At 46.9% G+C, this 21,115-nt stretch overlaps 2 protein-coding genes and 1 long non-coding RNA gene across 5 annotated transcripts; 2 read left to right on the top strand and 1 right to left on the bottom strand.

The window, feature by feature from the left end:
• The first annotated feature begins 322 nt into the window (after window positions 1-322).
• On the top strand, window positions 323-15,038 carry PRKAG1 (protein kinase AMP-activated non-catalytic subunit gamma 1). Of its 3 annotated transcripts, XM_012761260.3 has the most exons (13): window positions 336-404; window positions 4,587-4,635; window positions 8,726-8,907; window positions 12,003-12,112; window positions 12,293-12,374; window positions 12,472-12,530; window positions 12,665-12,710; window positions 12,812-12,866; window positions 13,168-13,294; window positions 13,399-13,564; window positions 13,728-13,765; window positions 14,029-14,175; window positions 14,316-15,038. In XM_012761260.3, exons 4-13 carry the CDS (start codon window positions 12,041-12,043, stop codon window positions 14,421-14,423), a joined length of 900 nt encoding a protein of 299 aa, XP_012616714.1. In that variant the 5' UTR covers window positions 336-404; window positions 4,587-4,635; window positions 8,726-8,907; window positions 12,003-12,040; the 3' UTR covers window positions 14,424-15,038. The 3 variants fall into 3 exon arrangements, with proteins under 3 accessions (XP_012616704.1, XP_012616714.1, XP_075863343.1); XM_012761250.3 differs by lacking the exon at window positions 8,726-8,907 and having other exon boundaries at window positions 323-404; XM_076007228.1 differs by lacking the exons at window positions 336-404; window positions 8,726-8,907 and adding an exon at window positions 589-720.
• LOC142873365 (uncharacterized) lies at window positions 612-18,672 on the bottom strand. The gene is made up of 2 exons (XR_012921437.1): window positions 18,589-18,672; window positions 612-934 (listed from the first exon to the last, which is right to left on the bottom strand). It is a non-coding gene; the product is annotated as an uncharacterized LOC142873365 (long non-coding RNA).
• Window positions 17,981-20,696, top strand: DDN (dendrin). Its single transcript, XM_012761236.3, has 2 exons — window positions 17,981-18,199; window positions 18,613-20,696. The coding sequence occupies exons 1-2, from the start codon at window positions 17,991-17,993 to the stop codon at window positions 20,540-20,542; spliced, it is 2,139 nt and encodes a 712-aa protein (XP_012616690.2). The 5' UTR covers window positions 17,981-17,990; the 3' UTR covers window positions 20,543-20,696.
• The last annotated feature ends 419 nt before the right edge of the window (window positions 20,697-21,115 follow it).

Here is a 21,115-nt window from a genome sequence, read left to right as displayed (position 1 = left end):
CCATTCCCAGCGCCCCTGTCCTTGGCATGTTTTGTATCAGCGATCATTCTGAACTGTACATAATTTATGTTGCGAGAGGCAAAGGGCAAGTTTTGGATTTTGCTTCTTCCAAGTTTGTTTTTAAACGACAAATAAAAAAAGGACATTTTAAATACAAGAGGCTCCGTCCTGTGACCCTCGTCGTCAGCCGGATCCGTGAGGTCCGCGAGGACCGGGGGAGGGCGGTTAAGAGGCCAGGCCAGCGCCAGCGCCGGAAGGGTGGGCTCTCTGCCTTCCGTCCTAGTCTTGTGGCTGCCGTGACGTGGGCGGAAGTGGCTTCGCGGCACCGGATGTAGGGCGGGGCCTGCCTGAAGCCAGCTTCCTAAAACGAACGAACCGAGCCAGCTCCTCTTGCAATGGAGACGGTGAGGAGCGCTGGAGGGCGGCGGGAGGCGCTGTGGAGCCTGAGACCCCTGTTAGGAGACGGGGAGGGCTGGGCTGGGGCTAGCGCTGGTGACTAGCAATTGAGGTGCAGCTGGGTGTCTGTCCTGTCCCGTGACCCTGCCCCTCCGCTCCTTCATTAGGCTCATCTCCCAGCGCTGGGCCGCAGCCGTATCTTCTTTTTGTCCGTGGTACCCTAAGCCCGAGCGCGCAGTGACTCCTAGCTGCCTCCTTGGAGTCTGTGTACTCCCTGACAATCTCGGGCTTCCTTTCCTTTCAGCACTTAAAGCCCATTCAGAGGTTTGTTTGAGAGAGCGGGGTTGTGATCCAGCTTTACTGGGTGAGGCGGGGGCGGGGAGAGGGAGGTGTCCTAGGGGATCCCTGCTTTCAGGTAGCTTCTCGGCCTCGGTTGTCTGTGATCTCTGGGATCCCTGGCAGGAAGGACATCTGAAGACTTTTATACTGCATTCAGCGAGATCATATTCCCTTAGTAAGACTGAGAATTGGGGTTTGTCTGAAAGAGAGAATCGTTCAGTGTGAGAGGCCGCTGTGTCCCTTCGACAAGTATAGGTCATGCCCTGCTGTGTGACTCTAAGCAGGCGTTTTGGCATAGCTCCTTCTTGGCTAGCAGACGTTGACCAATTGTGGCAGGTCCCTGTTAACCTCCCACAGATGCTGCAGGTTGTCTGCTACATGTTTGAAGCCACTCTCATTCTCAGAAGCCTTTTTCTAGCACTCTGGAACCCCCCCCATCCATTTTCCCTCTCCACAGTTTTTAACCATGTATCCTCTCTCAGGCAGAGTAACTCTTACCACCTTGGTTTTTTTTTTTTAATTATTTATTTATTTATTTTATTTCGGCATATTATGGGGGTACAGATTTTAAGGTTTCAATAAATGCCCATTCCTCCCCTCCCCCCACAAGTCAGTCTCCAGCATAACCATCCCCACCACCTTGGTTTTTATCATCTCCTAACTGTAATTGTGAAAGGACTGAGGGTTCACTTTGTTTTGGATCAGTCACATGCCCAGAGTAATTCTTTGCCACACTCTTTCTCCTCCTGCAGAGAGGTTGTGTCCCTCAGGTTATTAAAAAAGAAAACAGACCAAAGTAAAGTAAATTGCAATTGGTAAAGTGATTTGCAATTGGTCATCCAAGCAAGGGAGTAACTTCCTACAGATTAAGAGAATTTTGAGCAAGAATAAAGGGTCTGATTCCATTAAATTTAAAATAACGTATCATTTTCTACTTGTAGATGTATTATGGCAGGCGTCCTCAAACTACAGCCCTTGGGCCACATGCAGGTGTTTTTGCCTGTTTGTTTTTTTACTTCAAAATAAGATATGTGCAATGTGCATAGGAATTTGTTCATATTTTTTTTAAACTATAGTCCAGCCCTCCAAGGGTCTGAGGGACAGTGAACTGGCCCCCTCTTTAAAAAGCTTGGGGACCTCTGGTTTACAAAGCATTTTTATTTAGATTTTCTAATTTAGCTTTCACACTTTATGTACTGGATTGGGTTCTGGGGATAGAAATTGTTTTAAAAAGAAGAAAAAGAGGCTAGGCATGGTATAGCCTATGTCTGTAATCCTAGTACTTTGGGAGGCCGAGGTGGGAATATTGTTAGAGGCCAAGAGTTCAAGACCTGCCTGGACAATAGCTAGACCCTGGCTCTACAAAAAAAAAAAAAAAAAAAGCCAGGTATGGTGGCTTGCACATGTAGTCCCAGCTACTTGGAAGGCTGAGGCAGGAGGGTCGCTTGAGCCTAGGAGTGGGAGGTTGCAGTGAGCTATGATGACACCATTGCACTCCAACCCTAGCCACAGAGTGAGACCTTATCTCAAAACAAACAAAAAACACAAAAAGAAGGAAAATGCTTTGCTTAACTAAAGTGAGGGTGAGGGCAAGCCAGCAACAGCTGTTATTTAAGGTAGAGGGTAATAAATACTATCATCAAGATGCAAAACAAAGGATTGTGAAAGCATAGAGGAGGGAGAAAATTACTGTGGACTTAGGAGAGGACTTTGCTGATTGAGAGAATAGTATGAGCAAGGGCATAGAAATTGGGGTATGTAGAGAATAATTGGGGGTTAGCCAGTGGTCTGCTGTTGCTGGAGTTTGGGTTTTGATCACAGTAGGAGAAAAGACTGGAAAAAGTAGGCTCAGATCAGGTTGAAGGTATTGCATACCATGCTAAGTTTGAACTTTGTTTTGTAATAGGTGACCCATGAAGTTAAGGCTGTGAAAGTGGAAAGGAGACAGATGGATTTGAGGCATTTCCAACATGTCAGCTTAGCTGATACATGTTAGGGAGAGTGAAGGAATCAAGACTACAGTTCTAGGGCACCTGGGAAGATAGCAATGCAAAAGAAAAAAGAAAAAAATGGAGAGAGCTGGGAGCCACAGTAAAAATAATAGGATTGGAGGTTGGAGGGACAAATGATGTTTTGTTTTATATTGAGGCATTTAAGGAGTCTCTGTGATATCTGTGGTTGTCAAACAAATAACTGGAAATGTGGGTCAGGAGTTTCAAAGAAATTATGAGTCTATGTGTCAGAAGTAGCCTGTGTCTCTGTAATAATATTTCGTACTTAGGTAGTATAGTGGTATTTTCTCAGGTCCCCTATGTTATTAAAAGTAGAGAGGAGGGATATAATTCTCCCTCTCATATGGTGAAACAGGTAGAAAGTTAAAGTCATACATTCGATTGTGTTTGACTCTTATGTTGGTATCTATATCTATTTAGCTATTCTTTGTAACTTAGTCTTAGGTTTCTCTGTTCATATCAGTGGCCATCATTATTAAAGAATTTTTTAAAACTGTGAATTGTATGCAAAATAATTCACAAAAAAACCTATGCTAAGTTGTATGGGAGATACAAAGTATAAGATAGTTCTAGGCTTCCAGGAATTTATAATCTGTTTGGATAGATAACTGTAGCACAATGCAGTATGTATCATATGATGGCTGCAGTAACTTCTACAGAAGTACCTGTTTCTGTGCCTTTGTGAGACTCTGATATAATACTACCATGTGTCTATCTTTACAGCTAAACAGCCCTCCCTCCACTTATAAGTGATGAGGCTGTTATTCTAATAGCCTTGCCAAAATGGCAGGCCAAGCTGATAGTCTTATGCAGCCCAGAGGGAAGAGAGGAAGATTATCCCTCTTCCCCCAGCCCTCCCCTCCTCTAACCCATTAGGGGAGGGAAATTTAGGGCTGTCCTGCCAACTTGACTCTGTTTGCCAGTCAACCTCCCACGTTTAAGCCAAGGCCTTTAACTTCATGTTACTACAGAAGCTATGGAAGTGAAGAATGGCTTTAAGTTATTGTTTGTGGGATATTACCCAGAGCAAATGAAGCCAAATTGTTGATGCCAATGGATGAAAATTGTCATGATCCCCCCTGGGTTCTTAGAGAACAATTAAATTTCCAAATGTTCCCACTTGAGGGAGCACAGAGATGGTTCTGAAGCTTTGTCTATCCAAAGCACTCTCTCATCTCTAATCTCAAACTATCTTGGAAAAGGAAACTTGGAAAACCAGTATCACCTGGGCTGTAGCAGTCATTTACTCACAAAGGTGCTGAGAGGACTCTAGTTCCCAGGTTCAGAACATTTATGCTCCTTATCTACTCCCCAGTCATTCAAGTTCTGTCTGGCTGACAGTCACCTGCTGGGATCCTTCCCAGATGTGTCCCTTTCTCAATGGTAAGGGGTATGTCTATGATTCTAGTGCCCACAACTAAGCTTAGTTAGTGTTTCGGGGCAGGCAATGTTATTGCTTTGGCTTCCAGGTTTTAATAAAGTAGATATTTTAGTCTTAGCTTTTAATACTTAATGTTTCATTAAGCAGCATAGTATATAAGAACATGAGCTTTGGAATCAGACAGATGTGTGTTTTAATCCCTACTTTACCTCTTACCAGCCATGTGACCTTGGGCAGTTACTTAATGTCTCTTGACCCTCAGTTTCCTAATCTGTGAAAATAAGGCTAATAATAGTATTAACTTAGGACTGTTATGAAGATTAAATTAGATAATATTTAATGAAGGGCCTTTTAGTGCTTTAAAGGAAATCATTAGTTCACCAGCTCTTCCCCTAATGTTGCTAAGCTAAAATGGGTGGAGCCTAGTTTTTCTAAATCCATTTCTTTTATCTCTCCAGGTCACTTCTTCAGATAGTTCCCCAGCTCTGGAAAATGAGCATCCTCAAGGTAAGTTTACTGAAGACAGGGAAAATGGGCATTATAACAATAGCCTGATCATAATAATGTCTTCAGCAATGCTTTTGAATCTCTCCCAGGGTTACTCCTGGGAAAATCAAAGCTGGGCTAGATAATGTGCCAAACCATACAAATCAGAAACAATAATTTGGCAAGATCACCCAGGAATAAATCTTGGGCAGAGTGGAGACGATTAATATCTTCAATTATCAAACCACTTGAGAGAAACTTCTGAGGTACAGGAAAAACTTCCATAGGCAACTGTAGGCTGGCTAACCATGTTTTAGTGGTCCCTAGTATTTTCTGCATAGTCCAAAAATAATTTCACCAGAATTTTTAGTTAGCAAGCTCAATAAAGCCACTAAGTACACTCAAGAAATTATGCAAAGGCCTTGAAAGTCCTTAGGCTTAGAAGTAATCTGGTAGTAGAATCACTAAACCTCTAAAATCCAGAGCACAGGGGAGGAAATTCTCAGTGCCTGCCAAAATACCTGGTTAGAATGTAATGGTCCAACCCTAGGCCATCTAGAAAGAAGCAGAACTTACAGGCGTCTCTGTCTGGTAAAGGATTTGGCCCAGGAACACTCCTAGGTCTTCCTAGCACATTTCTGGCATCATGGATATGCACTTTCCCAGAGAATTGAAATATAGGCTGAGTATAAACTTCAAGAGGTAATATAATGTCAGAGATCCTAGGACTTGTTATTAAGGGTTATGAGTTCTCAACAAGATCTTTTTTTTTTTTTTTTTTGGAGACAGAGTCTCACTTTGTTGCCCAGGCTAGAGTGAGTGCCATGGCGTCAGCCTAGCTCACAGCAACCTCAATCTCCTGGGCTGAAGTGATCCTCCTGCCTCAGCCTCCCGAGTAGCTGGGACTACAGGCATGTGCCACCATGCTCCGCTAATTTTTTCTATATATATTTTTAGTTGGTCAATTAATTTCTTTCTATTTTTAGTAGAGACAGGGTCTTGCTCAGGCTGGTTTCAAACTCCCGACCTTGAGCAATCCACCTGCCTTGGCCTCCCAGAGTGCTAGGATTACAGGCGTGAGCCACCACGCCCTGCCTCAACAAGATCTTTTAAATTTTCTGTTTTTATTTTATGGATATTCAAAAAAGTTGTAGGCATATTTTGAATTGTCTAGATGACTCTTCATAATTGATTACTGCCACATGATGTCGGTGTCTAGTTTATGTTTCTGAATACATTTGTATTAGCACCAAGGCAGAAGCCAGAAACTCAGATTGTCTACATCTGTAGTCCCCAAGCCCTGGGACACAGACCAATGCTGGTCCGAGGTCTGCTAGGAACTGGGCTGCATAGGCAGGAGGTGAGCAGTGGGTGGGGCAGGCAAGTCAGTGAGTGAAGCTTCAGTATTTACAGCCATTGCTCACCCCTCTCCTGAAACTGGTCCCTGGTGCTCAAAAGGCTGGGGACCTCTGATCTATATGGACTGAGCAGTGAAGTGGACTATATATGACTGTGACAACCTATAGATTAGATTTTGTGTCACATGTAGCAGGAATCAGCAACTTTCCAGGTCTGGTCAATTAAGACCTGTTTTTGCCAGATCAGATTTCGAAAAGAAACTGGGAATTTGGATTTTTGTGTAAATCTTTAGATTTTTTAAGTTTGGCAATTGATTAAAATTATTTTAAAACACTGGGAAACACAAATCCAATATGTTTGTGGGTCTGTGGCCTAAAATGATAGTATTTAATAATCATTGTAGTGTATCTTCAAGTGATAGCCAAAGATGTGTTCTTGGGAGTCTGAATTCTCAAGTTTGAAAGAAAATTGTAGGCTTCCAGTTAAAGATCATAGATTAAATGTATATATCCACCTTCTTGCCTTCACAAAAATTCCCTAAAACCACTGTAAAGGAATTTTTAAAAAAATAATACCAAACCCACCAGGATAGGGATAACAAGAAACGAGACAATAGTAATGAATTTTTGGAAGCCAGAAAGCAGACAAAAGAGTTGTAAGTGATTTAGCAGACCTGAGAAAACTGTATTATAATTAACAGTGAGGAAAGCTAAAAAGCATGAAGGTCTAAGGTAAAGATCCCAAGATACCCTATGCCATTAGATACAGTTGGGCAAGTCCCCCTCCCAACTTCAGCAATGACTGAAGATCTAGAGAGAGACTCAGGCACACTTGGCTGAAGTACTGTACTAAAACCAGGAAAGGAGCGTGCAATGAACTACTGGATACTGAGCCTTCAGCCCTCTTCCCCCATTCCATTTCCAGAATGCTGGCAGAAGAAACATCATCCTCCAGGTTCAAAATTGAATAATCCTTCTTTCCAGAATCCCCTTGAAGAGAAAGTCCTAAAAATATAAGTATTGAATGTTCCCTATCTAAATAGCTCACAGTTAACAAGGCTCATTTACATACTTAGAGCTTTCAATCAGCTTTAAAGCCTCCACTCTTAAGATACAATTTGAATTCTCCTTTAAACCAAGAATTACCAAACATCTAAAGAAAGCCTCTATGGGAAAAAGTGAACCAAACTGCTGCCCAAAATGCCACATACACTAAAAAGAAACAAACAAGACAAAAAGCAACTGGCAGGAAAAGTCGATGCACAGGCCGGGTGCAGTAGCTCACACCTGTAATCCTAGCACTCTGGGAAGCCGAGGTGGATGGATTGCTCGAGGTCAGGAGTTCAAAACCAGCCTGAGCAAGAGTGAGACCTCATCTCTACTATAAATAGAAACAAATTAATTGGCCAACTAATCTATATATAGAAAAAATTAGCCGGGCATGGTGGCGTGTGCCTGTAGTCCCAGCTACTCAGGAGGCTGAGGCAGAAGGATCACTTGAGCCCAAGAGTTTGAGGTTGCTGTGAGCTAGGCTGATGCCACGGCACTCACTCTAGCCTGGGCAACAAATGGAGACTGTCTCAAAAAAAAAAAAAAAAAAAGTCGATGCACAGAGAAGAACACTTTAACATTATTATGTTCTCAGGTAAAAGAACATATTTCCACCATGAAACAAGTATAGGTTATAATTTTTCTTTCTTTTTTTTAAACCAACTACATTGACTTAATATAATTTTCAAAAAAGGAATTTTCAGAAAACAAAAAGATCTTAGAAATTAAAAATAACAAAAATTTTAAACCTGGTAGTAAGTTTGGAAAATCAAGATGAAGAAATTTCTCAGAAAGTAGAGTTAAAAACTAAAGAAAGGCTGGGCACAGTGACTTAACGCCTGTAATCCTAGCACTCTAGGAGGGTGAGGCGGGTGATCGCTCAAGGTCAGGAGTTGGAAACCAGCATGAGCAAGAGTGAGACCCTATATCTACTAAAAGTAGAAAGAAATTAATTGGCTAACTAAAATATATAGAAAAAAAAATTAGCTGGGCATGGTGGTGCATGCCTGTAGTCCTAGCTACTTGGGAGGCTGAGGCAGAAGGATTGCTTGAGCCCAGGAGTTTGAGGTTGCTGTGAGCGAGGCTGATACCATGGCACTCTAGCCTGGGCAACAGAGTGAGACTCTGTCTCAAAAAAAAAAACAAAAACAAAAACAAAGAAGTAGAAAATGAGAGAAGATATTTTAACAGCTACCACCACCCACTAAAACAAACAAAATCCCCAAACATTAAAGTTATCAGTCTAGAAGGTCCAATATCTAAATAATAGGAGTCAGAGAAAGAGAAAAATGGCAACTCAGAAGGGAGAAAATAATCAAGAAAATGATTCAAAAACATTTCCTGAAACTGAAGGACATTAGTTTTCATACTGAAAGAACCCATTGAATATTCAGCATAATGGATGAAATTGACCCACCAAAGCACAATCTTCATGAGATTTCAGAACACTAGAAACAAAGAGAAGATCCCATGAGTTTCCAGAGAGGAAAAAACAAGTCACTTACAAAGAATCAGAATTGCCGTGGACTTTTAACAACACTAGCAGCTAACAGGCATTGGAGCAGTGCCTTCAACATTCTGCAGGAAAATAAATTCCAACCTAGAATTCTATATCCAGCCAAATTATAAAGCAAGGATGAGGGTAAAGATATCTACAAGCTGCAAGGTCTCAAAAATTTTACTTCCCATGCGCCCTTTCTCAGGAAGCTACTGGAAGATATGTTCCACCAAAACAAGGGAGTAATCAAAAAAGATGAAAACATGGGATACAGGAAACAGGAATGCCATTAGAGGAGAGATGTGAAAGGGGTCCCCTGGATGGTGATGAAGGAAGATCTCAGGATGACAGCAGTACACACCAGGCAAACCAGCCAGAGATAAACAGGTCAGAAGGCTCCAGAGAGACTTCTTTGGGTAGTTTAATAGACTATCTAATGCTTCTGAATGTCTTGAAAGGAGATTTAAACAATTGGTGAAGAGTTTTGGGGTTGAATTAGTTATAAGTACTCTACATAGAAAATCAAATAAACAAAAGGACAAGACCATTATTAAATCCAGGGAAAACAAAGTTGTGAAAGAATGAACAAAAAAAATCAGAGTTTACTCTTTGGCTTACCTCTGAGTAATAAATATTCAGTCAAAATGATTTTTTTTTCTTTTTGAGATAGGGTCTTGCTCTGTTGCCCAAATTAGAGTGTAGTGGCACAATCATAGGTCACTGTAACCTCAAATTCCTGGGCTTAAGAGATCCTCCCACCTCAGCCTCTTGAATAGCTAGGACTATAGGGTATGCTCCACCATGCCTGGCTGATTTTTTTTATTTGTGGAGATGAAATCTTACTATGTTGCCCAGGCTGATCTCAAACTCCTGGGCTCAAGCAATCTTCCCTCCCTCCACAGCCTCCTAAAGTGCTGGGATTGCTGGTGTGAGCCACCATGCCTAGCCTCAAAATGATTTAAATACTGATGTAGGGCTGGGCACAGTGGCTTATGCCTGTAATCCTAGCACTCTGGGAGGCCCAGGTGGGAGGATTGCTCAAGGTCAGGAGTTCGAAACCAGCCTGAGGAAGAGCAAGACCTCATCTCTACTAAAAATAGAAAAAAAAAAATAATAATTGGCCAACTGAAAATATATAGAAAAAATTAGCTGGGCATGGTGGCGCATGTCTATAGTCCCAGCTACTTGGGAGGCTGAGGCAGGAGGATCACTTAAGCCCAGGAGTTTGAGGTTGCTGTGAGCGAGACTGATACCATGGCACTCTAGCCCGGGCAACAGAGTGAGACTCTGTCTCAAAATAAATAAATACTGATGTTTAGAATCTGAGGGTATTTTGTCAAAAAAAAAAAAAAAAGAAAAAAAAATACTGATGTAACCAACATTGTGGTTTAACTTCTGGAAGAATGGGGGATGCTGGGAAGTACATGTTTGTGGTGGATTCCTAGTAGGAAAGAGAACTAAAAGTTCTCATCTTCTAAAAAAAAAACAAAAAAAATTTCTCATCTTCCTTCACAGGAAGATAATAATAGATAATGCCCCCAAATGAAAAAATGATAAAGTAGCAATACAAGCATGTTATTTAAGCACAGAAATAAGTACCAAAATAATCAGCTAAAAGGGGTGAATGTGCTCATCTCTGGGGAGGGGTAATATGGAAGGTGGGTACAGGAACTGCAGTTTTTCTTAACAAAATTTATAAAACTATTGGCCTCTTTAAACTATATGCCTGTATAACTTTGGTAAAAAAGTTGAATATTAAAAAATCAACTGTGAGGCTGGGCGCGGTGGCTCACACCTATAATCCTAGCTCTCTGGGAGGCCGAGGCGGGCAGATCGTTTGAGTCCAGGAGTTTGAAACTAACCTGAGCAAGAGCGAGACCCCATCTTCTCTACTATAAATAGGAAGAAATTAATTGGCCAACTAACATATATAGAAAAAATTAGCCAGGCATGGTGGCGCATGCCTGTGGTACCAGCTACTTGGGAGGCTGAGGCAGTAGGATTGCTTGAGCCCAGGAGTTTGAGGTTGCTGTGAGCTAGGCTGACGCCACTGAACTCACTCTAGCCTGAGCAACAAAGCGAGACTCTGTCTCAAAAAGAAAAAAAAAAAAAAACAACTGTGAAAAGATTTAAGAGCATGAACTTTGAAATCAGGTAGATCTGGGGCCTGGCACAGTGGCTCACGCCTGTAATCCTAGCACTCTGGGAGGCCAAGGCAGACGGATTGCTCGAGGTCAGGAGTTTGAAAACAGCCTGAGCAAGAGCGAGACCCCGTCTCTACTATAAATAGAAACAAATTAATTGGCCAACTAATATATATAGAAAAAATTAGCCGGGCATGGTGGCACATGCCTGTAGTCCCAGCTACTCAAGAGGCTGAGGTAGCAGGATTGCTTGAGCCCAGGAGTTTGAAGTTGCTGTGAGCTAGGCTGATGCCACGGCACTCACTCTAGCCTGGGCAACAAAGGGAGACTCTGTCTCAAAAAAAAAAAAGAAAGAAATCAGGTAGATCTGGGATTGAGTCTTTCTTGCCACTTATTAATTTGTGACCTTGAGCAGTTTCTTTAACTGCTCTGTACCTGTGTTCTCATCTGAAACATGATGATAATACTTACCTTACAGATTTGTTATAAAGATTAAAGTATGTAATATTTTTAAGTACACATAACATAGTACATAGTACATTCAGGCTATTAATTTGGGGGAATTGCTTCTCCAATTTAGAGCAAGTAACTAGAATCATAGGAATTAGAAAGGTAAACCTAGCCAGATCTCTCATTTGTCAGAGTAGGTAGAATGATTTCTGATTCACAGGGTGCCAGAATGGACACTCAGGGTATTTTGGGCCAGGTTGATTGAACACTGGGCTCCAACTTAGTGTTAATGAGAAATAGCCCAGCTTGGAGCATGACTTTCCTTTGTTTGTTTGTTTGTTTGTTTGTTTGTTTGTTTAAATTGAGACAAGATCTCACTATGTTGCCCATGCTGGACTTGAACTCCTGGGCTCAGACAATCCTCCTGCCTCAGCCTTCCAAGTGACTATGACTACAGGCATGTACCACTGCAGCAGCATGGTCTTGGAGGAATTTTAAGAAGCTTACTTGGTTTTTCATCTTCATTGAGAAAAGAGGACAAGTGAAATGTGCTAAATATATGAAAGGAAAAACTTGGGTTAAAGATGAGAAAAGTTTCTAGACTAGGACAGGTTAAAGAGAGATATTATAGACTTCCTGTTTTATTAATAGTTAGCCTTCTTTTACTTAAGGAGCCAGTAGATATAATCTTACCTGGAGATAGGGGTTGGATGAAATGGTTCCTAAGGGGTTTATCCAGGTTTTGTGGAAACAATAGGAACAAACCAAATAGAATAAAGGGCTTTATACAAAATCATGTTTTAAATATTTGAGAAACTAGAACCACTTTGTCTTTTGATTGGGAGTTGTTGGGTAGAAGAAAACTACTAACTATTCCACCCTATGCAGAGACCCCAGAATCCAACAATAGTGTGTATACTTCCTTCATGAAGTCTCATCGCTGCTATGACCTGATTCCCACGAGCTCCAAATTGGTTGTATTCGATACTTCCCTGCAGGTGGGTTTCCCTTTCCCTCATTTTTGGAGCCTCTGTTTCAATACTCCTCATCCTATTTCATCCCCAGGGTAATATCCTTGTTCTTCTATGAATTTTCCCCAAACTGTCCAACCCCTGTTCTTTTTTACAGTCCTGCCCTCTGTGTCTTTCCTTTTATGATTATTACTCTCTTGGCTACAGGTGAAGAAAGCTTTCTTTGCTTTGGTGACTAATGGTGTACGAGCTGCCCCTTTGTGGGATAGTAAGAAGCAAAGTTTTGTGGGTAAGCAAAAGTTTCTGGAACACATTATCATTGGCATCTTGTGCTGGGCAAGAAGAGAAACTTTGGGTAGGCTGAGGGCTCTTGTCTTGGCTTTTAGGCATGCTGACCATCACCGATTTCATCAACATCCTGCATCGCTACTATAAATCAGCCTTGGTAAGGAACTTTAGCCAAATGACCAAAACCACTTTCCCTTCCCAGAGTCCCTCATTTCTGTTCTTCCCAACAAGCCACAAGAGCTTAATGAAGCAGAGAGAGCAGGTCTCAAATTCTGTTGTTTCTGCTTCCAGGTACAGATCTATGAGCTAGAAGAACACAAGATAGAAACTTGGAGAGGTATGTAGAGAATTGGGGATTGTAAAAGAATAAAAGCATGGTGATTCCTGAGAAACACTTTCCCAAGGTGGCATTTTGTGAACCATCACTTTTCCTTTCAGAGGTGTATCTACAGGACTCCTTTAAACCACTTGTCTGCATTTCTCCTAATGCCAGGTGAGTTCCAGCTATCCCTGTGTCTGAAAAAGGGAAGAGCCTTGACATCAGTATAGCTAAAGTCCTATAAAAATCCAGGGAAAGGGGCAGAAGAGAGAAAAGACACTTGTCCCAACACACACACTGTCTCTCTCTCTAAGTCTGGTCTGCACACTGCCCCCTTCCCTAACCACCAGTTTATCCTGTTTATATATACATTTTTTGGTAGTCTTATTGGATATATATAAATTTTACAAAGTATATTTAACCACCCTCAGTCCCAGCACTGTGGAACTTACCATTATATCCCGCCTTCCCACAGCTTGTTTGATGCTGTATCTTCATTAATTCGAAACAAGATCCACAGGCTGCCAGTTATTGACCCAGAATCAGGCAACACTTTATACATCCTCACCCACAAGCGCATCCTGAAGTTCCTCAAATTGTTTGTAAGTGCTCCTTAGCCCAGTTTGTATTCTTATATATTGGGTTGGAGAGGTATCCAGAGGTGGTTTGGGGGCCTTGATAGTCAAGCTGATGGTTTTTTCCTCAGATCACAGAGTTTCCCAAGCCAGAGTTCATGTCTAAGTCTCTGGAAGAGCTACAGATTGGCACCTATGCCAATATTGCTATGGTCCGCACTACCACCCCTGTCTACGTGGCTCTGGGCATCTTTGTACAGCATAGAGTCTCGGCGCTGCCAGTGGTGGATGAGAAAGGTAAGAGATTGGGCCAAAGTCTGGGAGAGGGAGAGATCCAGAGAAGTCAGGGTGGCTCTGAGAGAATCTGCTTTCCCCTCAGCTTGGCCAGGAGGGTGGTTCTGTGGGTAGAGGGAGTCTTGGATGCCAGATTCTCTTTGCTGAGCTACCTCTGTCCCCCTAGGTCGTGTGGTGGACATCTACTCCAAGTTTGATGTTATCGTGAGTGATTGTGGAGGGACTGGGAGGTAGGGAATGGGTAGGGGGTGTTGGAGTGGAGGGAGAGGGGAGTCTCTTCTGGGACCTAAGGGTCTTGGAAGCTTCCAAGCTTTCAAATCCTATTTGAAAAGGACTTGAATGAACTGAGTATGGCTGTGAGCATGGCCAACAATTTGCCCCAAATCCCTCTGGTGAGGTTGGGTGGGTTCAGAGTTTAGGGGCTGGCTCTCTTGCTTCCCTGCAAGCTGCTTCCTCTCTCCCCCCAGAATCTGGCAGCAGAAAAGACCTACAACAACCTAGATGTGTCTGTGACTAAAGCTCTACAACATCGATCACACTACTTTGAGGGTGTTCTTAAGTGCTACCTGCATGAGACTCTAGAGACCATCATCAACAGGCTTGTGGAAGCAGAGGTAAGGAGGCCAGTAGCCATCAAACGGCTGAGAGAGCAGCCTTGAGAGTGGAGTTGGGCATGGAGGGTAGGGGCTGAGGGGCCCACCTTAACTGAGGCTGGCACTAAACGTTCCCTTTCTCCCTTGTTGCTCTACACCAGGTTCACCGACTTGTAGTGGTGGATGAGAATGATGTGGTCAAGGGAATTGTATCACTGTCTGACATCCTGCAGGCCCTGGTGCTCACAGGCGGAGAGAAGAAGCTCTGAGCTGGGGGAAGGAGGCAGGCAGCACCATGCCCCACTCACTGCTGGAAGCTCTGGGAATCAGATGAAACTTGTGAGGACTGTGACTATTCCCTGCTCAGGAGCCCCCTATCCTCCTATCTGGGAGCTAGGAGTGGTGTAGGGGGAGGAAAGAGAATGAATTTTTAGCTGCCCTTACCCTAACACATACACTTGAAGATAACTTTCAGCCTAGCCAATTCTAGCCCTTCGATATAGCGCCCTTTCTGGATGAACTATGGGCTTTGTGCCCCTCAGGCAAATTCTGATCTCTAAGAGATCCCCAGACCTCACCCTGCCTTTCCTTCCATCTCTGCCATGACTCTACCCAAAGATAATAGCACAACAAAACTCTTCATCAAGATATTTTTATTCATCCTCTTTCATGATATACGGAGGGGGCTGAGTCCATTTAGTGACACTTCTTCCCATAATATGAGTGGGGAGGACTGTGGGGAGGAAGGCCTCAGGGTTCTTGTGCTGCATGCCTATGAAGGGAGATGGGGGTTAGGTAGAGGAGGAGGACAGAGTGGAGTGGTCAGCCAAGGTTATTGCTGTTCACGGCAAATCTAATTAAATGACAGGAATCTTGTCATGGTATTACCGTGTTTGATTTTTGCGGTTGATGGACACTACAGCTCCAACCTTCCTGCTTTATATGGCTTCTTCAGCTCATCATTAATAACACAGTAATAATAGCACACATGCATATGACTGTGTACCAGACATCATTCTCAGTGCTTCACATATATTGACTCATTTAATCCTCAGAACAATAGTAGATACTATTCCAGTTTTACAGATTTAATAAAACTGAGGCACAGAGAGGCTAAGTAAGTAGCCCAAGATCACACAGCTAGTAAAAAGTAGAGGTAGGATTTGAACCCAAACAATCTGGCCCCAGGGTTCATGCTCTTTACCACTACAGAAGAGTTACTATCACTTGAATTTTCCTTTCACAATTGTTCCCCACCCTATTTTCCATAGTTCCCCTTATTACCTTTCTTTCCCCTCTGCCTGGACCATATCTGCAACCCAAGGAAAATCCTGTAACAGTGTTAGATTTACAAAGAGTAGACAGACTTGAAGGTCTCCTCTAGGAGACCATCATCAGCTTTTCTTAGGGAAGGTTGGACTGGGTTTTGGATTTTGCTGAGCTGGTACTATCTTTGAACCTACAAATCCCTTTTTTTCCAAGGTGAGAATGAGCTAGGGAGAGAGGGGGAACAGAAGGACAATGGTCACCCCATCAGACCCATTCCCTGGGCTGGAACCACATGAACCAACACAGTAGCTAATACCAAACACCGTAAGGACTGCTAGACTATGGGTACCATCTCACACATGCATCTCACACATACACTTGCAGGTATGCAATTTCTCATCCAAGCCAGGGGCAATTTCAGAGTAATACCTTGCCCCTACCCCCCACTGTGCCTAAGCCTTCTGATCAACCCCCACCCATACCATACTGGTGCCTCCAAACCAGTCTTCCTGATGGAACACAGGGAAAAGCATCAAGGCCCTTGTCAGAGCTCAGGTTTCAGTGCTGCATCAATACTGTAGAGAAGCCCCTGTTTCTGCATTCACCTCTTCACAGCTCTCACAGCACATTCCCAGACTTGGGGGAGAGAGGCTTCCAAGTTATTAGAATTAGAGTATGTTTATGTGTGTGTGGGTGGGTACATGGTAGAAAGTACAGATGTCTCCTTATGTCACATTCTGTCGCGAAGGAGGATTTGCCTAGGGAGGAGGCAAGGGCTTTAAAAAGCCTTAGGACCAGTGGGATCCAGGGCAGAAGGAAGCACCTTCAAGCAAAGAGTCACCAGTGCAGCTGGTAGGTGCCTGGGATCAAGAGGGGTAGAGTGGATGGGACAAGGGATGTTTGGGGGTTCTCTCTAAAGGTCCATGTTAGGGAGCAGGTTGCTTGGGTTTTGTTGGCTCCACTTCTCAGTAAGTCTCTGCCCCATAACAACCCTCTGGCCCCCATCCCCTTAAAAGGAAGGATCTATGCCCAAAAGGCTCCACGTATTATAGTGTAAAACAAATTGGGATCTCTTCCTTCTCCCATTTTCCTCTAAAACTCAAACCAGTAAGTCTCAGAGTCTGAGGAGGGAGCTGAGGGAAAGACAAGGGATAAAATTTGGGAGCCTCATAGGTTTTTATTCTTATCTATTCCTCTCAGGAGGGGCAAATTATGCCTTCTTCTTGAAGAACCATTGCCATACACACTCTCTTTCTCTGCTCCCTGCACCCCTCCCCTCCACTGGAGCTGCTGCCATGGTTGCCAGGCATGGTTGCTAAGTCTCTGCATGGAAGGGTTGGCGTGGGCTGTACTGCCACTAACATTACCATGGTGAATCAGGGGACACCTGGTCTAGGCTTGGGGGAGGAGTCATGTGGATAAGCAACAACCCCCAGGACAGATAAGCCCCAAAGGTGAGCATCTTGAGCACTACTTCAGGTGGGGGCTATGTGAACTAGGCACAGTGGTTGTGGAGCTCTACACTGAGAAGTAGAGGCCACGTTTATCATTTCAGTTGCTAGGGGATTAGTTTTGCCCAGGGAGCACACCATTTCTCCTCTATCCCTCTGTAAGGGTGCACGTGTGCAAACACTCTATTCTGTCCTCCATAAAGCTGGGCAGAATTGTGTAGGCACAGAACAATGTAACCCCAAAATCCTGGCTTCTGGATTGGGGAGAGATCCTGCTGCTAGGGGAAGGCTCCCTGGGTGTCCAAGGACAAACATCTAGAATGGGAGCTGCGGGGCAGCTTGGGTGGCCAAGGCAGACTCCTGTGTCCTGTTGTACCAGCAGACCTGCGCTGCAGCACTGACAGGGTGAGGAATTAAGGCTGTAGGGGTCACCCTTTTTGAGCTTGGGGAAGGCAGCTCTCCCGGAGTCACACAAAAGCTTCAGTGAAAGCCACCGCCTCCTCTCTCCACCACATGGGAGCTGGTTACTCATCTCATCTCTGTACCCAAACTGCCGCTAAAAATAGCCCCCCAGCCGTAGGCCAGCCCCTCCTGCACCCTAACCCCATGGAAACCAGCAGAGTGGCAGGCAGAGACCTTGAGTTCCATTCTCACCACTCCCTGTCAGGGAAACTGAAATCTGAAGCAGGAAGTCAGAGGCAGAACCCTTGTGGTCAGGCAACATGGCAAGCTGGAGAATAAAGGGTTAAAACGACAGGAAGGTTGAAGAAAGGGGGACAGCGGGGGAGGGGGCACTGTCATCTTGGCAAGAATCTTAAGTCCCTCCCCCTCCCACTCGCGCGGTCCCATCAGGCTTGGGGGACAAGAGCAGTGGGAAGGGGCGTCCAATCCCGGGCCCCAGGGGGCGGCCGAGCACATGGGGGAGGTAGCAGCGCGGAGCCATCCGCGCAGTGTCACATGCGCGCGCACACACACAGACAGGCACACACGTGTGCCCGGGTATATATAGTTCTCAGTCCTGAGCCCGCCGCTCTGCAGTGGGCGCCGGCTCCCTGGGCTGGGAGGGGGCTGTCGGGGCGGGTGGGAGGGTGGGGGGCCGGGGTGGGGTGGGGCAGGATGCTGGATGGCCCGCTATTCTCCGAGGGGCCCGACAGCCCCCAGGAGCTCCAGGATGAGGAGTCTGGCAGTTGCCTCTGGGTGCAGAAGTCCAAGCTTTTGGTGATCGAAGTGAAGACTATTTCCTGTCATTATAGTCGCCGCGCCCCTTCTCGACAGCCCATGGACTTCCAGGCCAGCCACTGGGCTCGCGGGCCCCAGAGCCGCACGTGAGTGAAGGAGGGGTGAGGGGAAGAGAGTGGTGGGGCGGGGAGTGGGGTCCGGACCTTCCTGCAGGCGCCAGCGTATATTGCTGGTCCCCCTTCTCTTTCCCACGCCTCCCTCTCCCACCCCTTCCCTAGGGCTGGGGCCTGACTCATCCAGTGTTGTTTGGGGGACAGGGGTGGGCGTGAGAAAGGGCAGGAGGTGAGATGGGGCAGGCGCTGTTAAAGTGTGCATGGAGAGATGGCGAGGAGTCCCGCTTCGACTTCAGTCCTAACATATACGCACGTGCACACGCGCACACACTCACACACGCCCCTTCACATGGCTGCCCCAATTGGTCTCCAGTGCTCCCAGCTCCCCGGACCTCCGTTCCCTTTCCCCACAAACTGCTCACCTGGGTTCCTGCTCATTGTCCCAGGTGTGGGCCGCGCCCGGGATCCCCTGAGCCGCCGCCCCGCCGGCCCTGGGCCTCCAGGGTGCTGCAGGAGGCGACCAACTGGCGGGCGGGGTCCCTGGCCGAGGTCCGAGCCCGGGAGCAAGAGAAAAGGAAAGCGGCGTCGCAGGAGCGGGAGGCCAAGGAGACCGAGCGAAAAAGGCGCAAGGCTGGTGGGGCCCGACGGAGCCCCCCGGGTCGGCCCCGCCTAGAGCCCCGCAACGTCACTCGGGCGGCCCAGCCTGTGAGGCTGCTAGCTCCCTCACTGCTGGAGCGTCCCGGGCCAGTGGGCCGAGCGCCCCGTCCATCCGCGCAGCCGCAGAGCGCCCCAGGGTCGGCGTGGGCGGGGCCCTGGGGAGGTCGGCGGCCCGGGCCCCCAAGCTACGAGGCTCACCTGCTGCTGAGAGGCTCTGCTGGGACCGCCCCGCGACGCCGCTGGGACCGGCCGCCACCCTACGTGGCTCCACCTTCTTACGAAGGCCCTCACAGGACCTTGGGGACTAAGCGAGGCCCCGAGCTCTCCCAGGCGCCCACTTCATCAACTCCAACTCCAACCCCCGCCAGGATAGAGGGAGGGCGCACAAAGAAGAGGTTGGATCCTCGGATCTACCGGGACGTCCTCGGGGCTTGGGGTCTCCGACAGGGGCAGGGTCTCTTGGGGGGATCCCCAGGCTGTGGAGCGGCCAGAGCAAGGCCGGAGCCGGGCAAGGGGGCCGCGGAGAAAAGCCTGGGGCCGGCTGCTGCGGGCCTGAACAGTGGTAGCTACAGCCATTCCCAAACCAAAGCTACAGGGAGTCCAGACACCGTGACAGCTCCCCCAGGGTCTGCAACTGCGCCTCCTAGTCCCCCGCGTCCCGCTCCCAGGGCCAGGCACCATCTCAAGGGCTCGAGGGAAGGGAAAGAAGGAAGAGAACCGACCTGGTTCCCCAAATGCTGGATTTCTTCCCCTAAAAGGCAGCCGCCAAGGCATAGCCAGACACTCCCCAGACCTTGGGCTCCAGGAGGCACGGGATGGAGAGAGCCCCTGGGTAATAGGGAGGGGATAGGACCCGAGTCCTTGAAGGGTTGGAAGGAGACCCGCCGCGCCCACACCTTGCCCCGCAGTTCCCGGGGGCCGGCTCGTGGAGAAGGCGTCTTTGTCATTGACGCCACGTGCGTGGTGATACGATCCCAATATGTTCCGCACCCCCAAATCCAGCAGGTGCAGCTTTTGCCCTCTGGAGTGCCGCGTGTTGTGGGAGATGCCCCCAGCCAACCGAAGGCCGGTAAGGAGGAGGGCGAGGGGGCCGCGGTCTTTTCCTCCCCGTGCCAAAAGCTGCTGTTGAGCAGTCGCCTTTTACACCAACCCGGTGGAGGGCGCGGGTGCGAAGCAGAGGGCGGGAAGCCGGCAGACTCCTCACTGGAGCAGCGCGCCTCCCGTATCTTGGGGCTCCCAGTCGGTGAAGTAAGCCTGCGGGACGCCCGCGCGCAGCCAGGTAGCCCAGAGCACCCAGCCTTAGGCCCAGCAGCTTTGGGAGGCGCGGGCAGAGCGGAGGGCTCAGAAGTGGCGGCGGTCCAGTGGCGCGCTGGCCGGGGCTGGGCGCGGAATCCAGGGCCCTACGCCGGGGCCCTGCGGGAAGCCGTGTCCCGTATCCGCCGCCACACCGCCCCGGACTCAGACACCGACGAAGCTGAGGAGCTCAGCGTCCATAGTAGCTCCTATGAAGGAAGCGACACAGAAGCCCCGGGCGCCTCCTGGCGGAACGAGAGGACCCTGCCGGGAGTTGAGAACAGCCAGCCCCAGGAAGGTGGGAAGACAGCTGAACTGGGTGACAGTATCCGGGAGATTTTAGATGTCATCAGCCATACCGAGGAGGCCCTCTTCCGGGCGAGGGACACCAAGGAGCCCCCACAGGGTAATAGGGAGAGGCAGTAACAGGCCCTTTCTTGTGTTTGTGTGCCCCAAACCATCCATCCTTGGGCTCACTGGTCCCCATTCTTCCCCACAGACTTCCTTTGCTTCTATTTTCCTTGTATCCCTACCCATTCCCATTCCCATACTTAAAATAAAAAGAAAGGAACGGCCCTGACATGGTGGCTCACGCCTGTAACCTCAGTACTTTGGGAGGCAGAGGCAGAGTTTGAGACCAGCCTGGGCAACACAGCAAGACCCCGTCTCTACAAAAACATTTTAAAATTAGTCCTGGTGATGCCTGCCTGTAGTCCTAGCTACTCAGGAGGCCGAGGTGGGAGGATCACTTGAGCCTGGGAGTTTGAGGTTGCTGTGAGCTAGGCTGACAGAGTGAGAACCTCTTAAAAAAAAAAAAAAAAAGACAGGGTGCATATGCCCATTGGTAATTTTGTTTCAGGAGAGATGAGGGTAAGCAGAAGATTCAATGCCTGCCACTCAGAGCACATGAGTGAGATCTTCAGCAAGGGCTGATGCACTAGGCGTACAGCTGAACAGAGAGGTCTAGCCAGGATCAGGAAGGAGGGTAGGGATGGTGGC

Source organism: Microcebus murinus, chromosome 10 (genome assembly GCF_040939455.1).
Source record: "Microcebus murinus isolate Inina chromosome 10, M.murinus_Inina_mat1.0, whole genome shotgun sequence".
Taxonomy (NCBI): Eukaryota; Metazoa; Chordata; class Mammalia; order Primates; family Cheirogaleidae; genus Microcebus; species Microcebus murinus.
The sequence above is the reverse complement of the archived record's forward strand: the minus strand, read 5'-3'. Positions and strand labels throughout refer to the sequence as shown.

Excerpts from the sequence above, each read along its gene's own strand:
- PRKAG1 (XM_012761250.3), top strand. Across the intron at positions 12,113-12,292 it reads TATTCGATACTTCCCTGCAG|GTGAAGAAAGCTTTCTTTGC; the intron begins GTGGGTTTCCCT and ends TCTTGGCTACAG. Across the intron at positions 12,375-12,471 it reads TAAGAAGCAAAGTTTTGTGG|GCATGCTGACCATCACCGAT; the intron begins GTAAGCAAAAGT and ends CTTGGCTTTTAG.
- DDN (XM_012761236.3), top strand. The coding sequence starts at position 17,991 with ATGCTGGATGGCCCGCTATTCTCCGAGGGGCCCGACAGCCCCCAGGAG. Across the intron at positions 18,200-18,612 it reads CGCGGGCCCCAGAGCCGCAC|GTGTGGGCCGCGCCCGGGAT; the intron begins GTGAGTGAAGGA and ends TCATTGTCCCAG.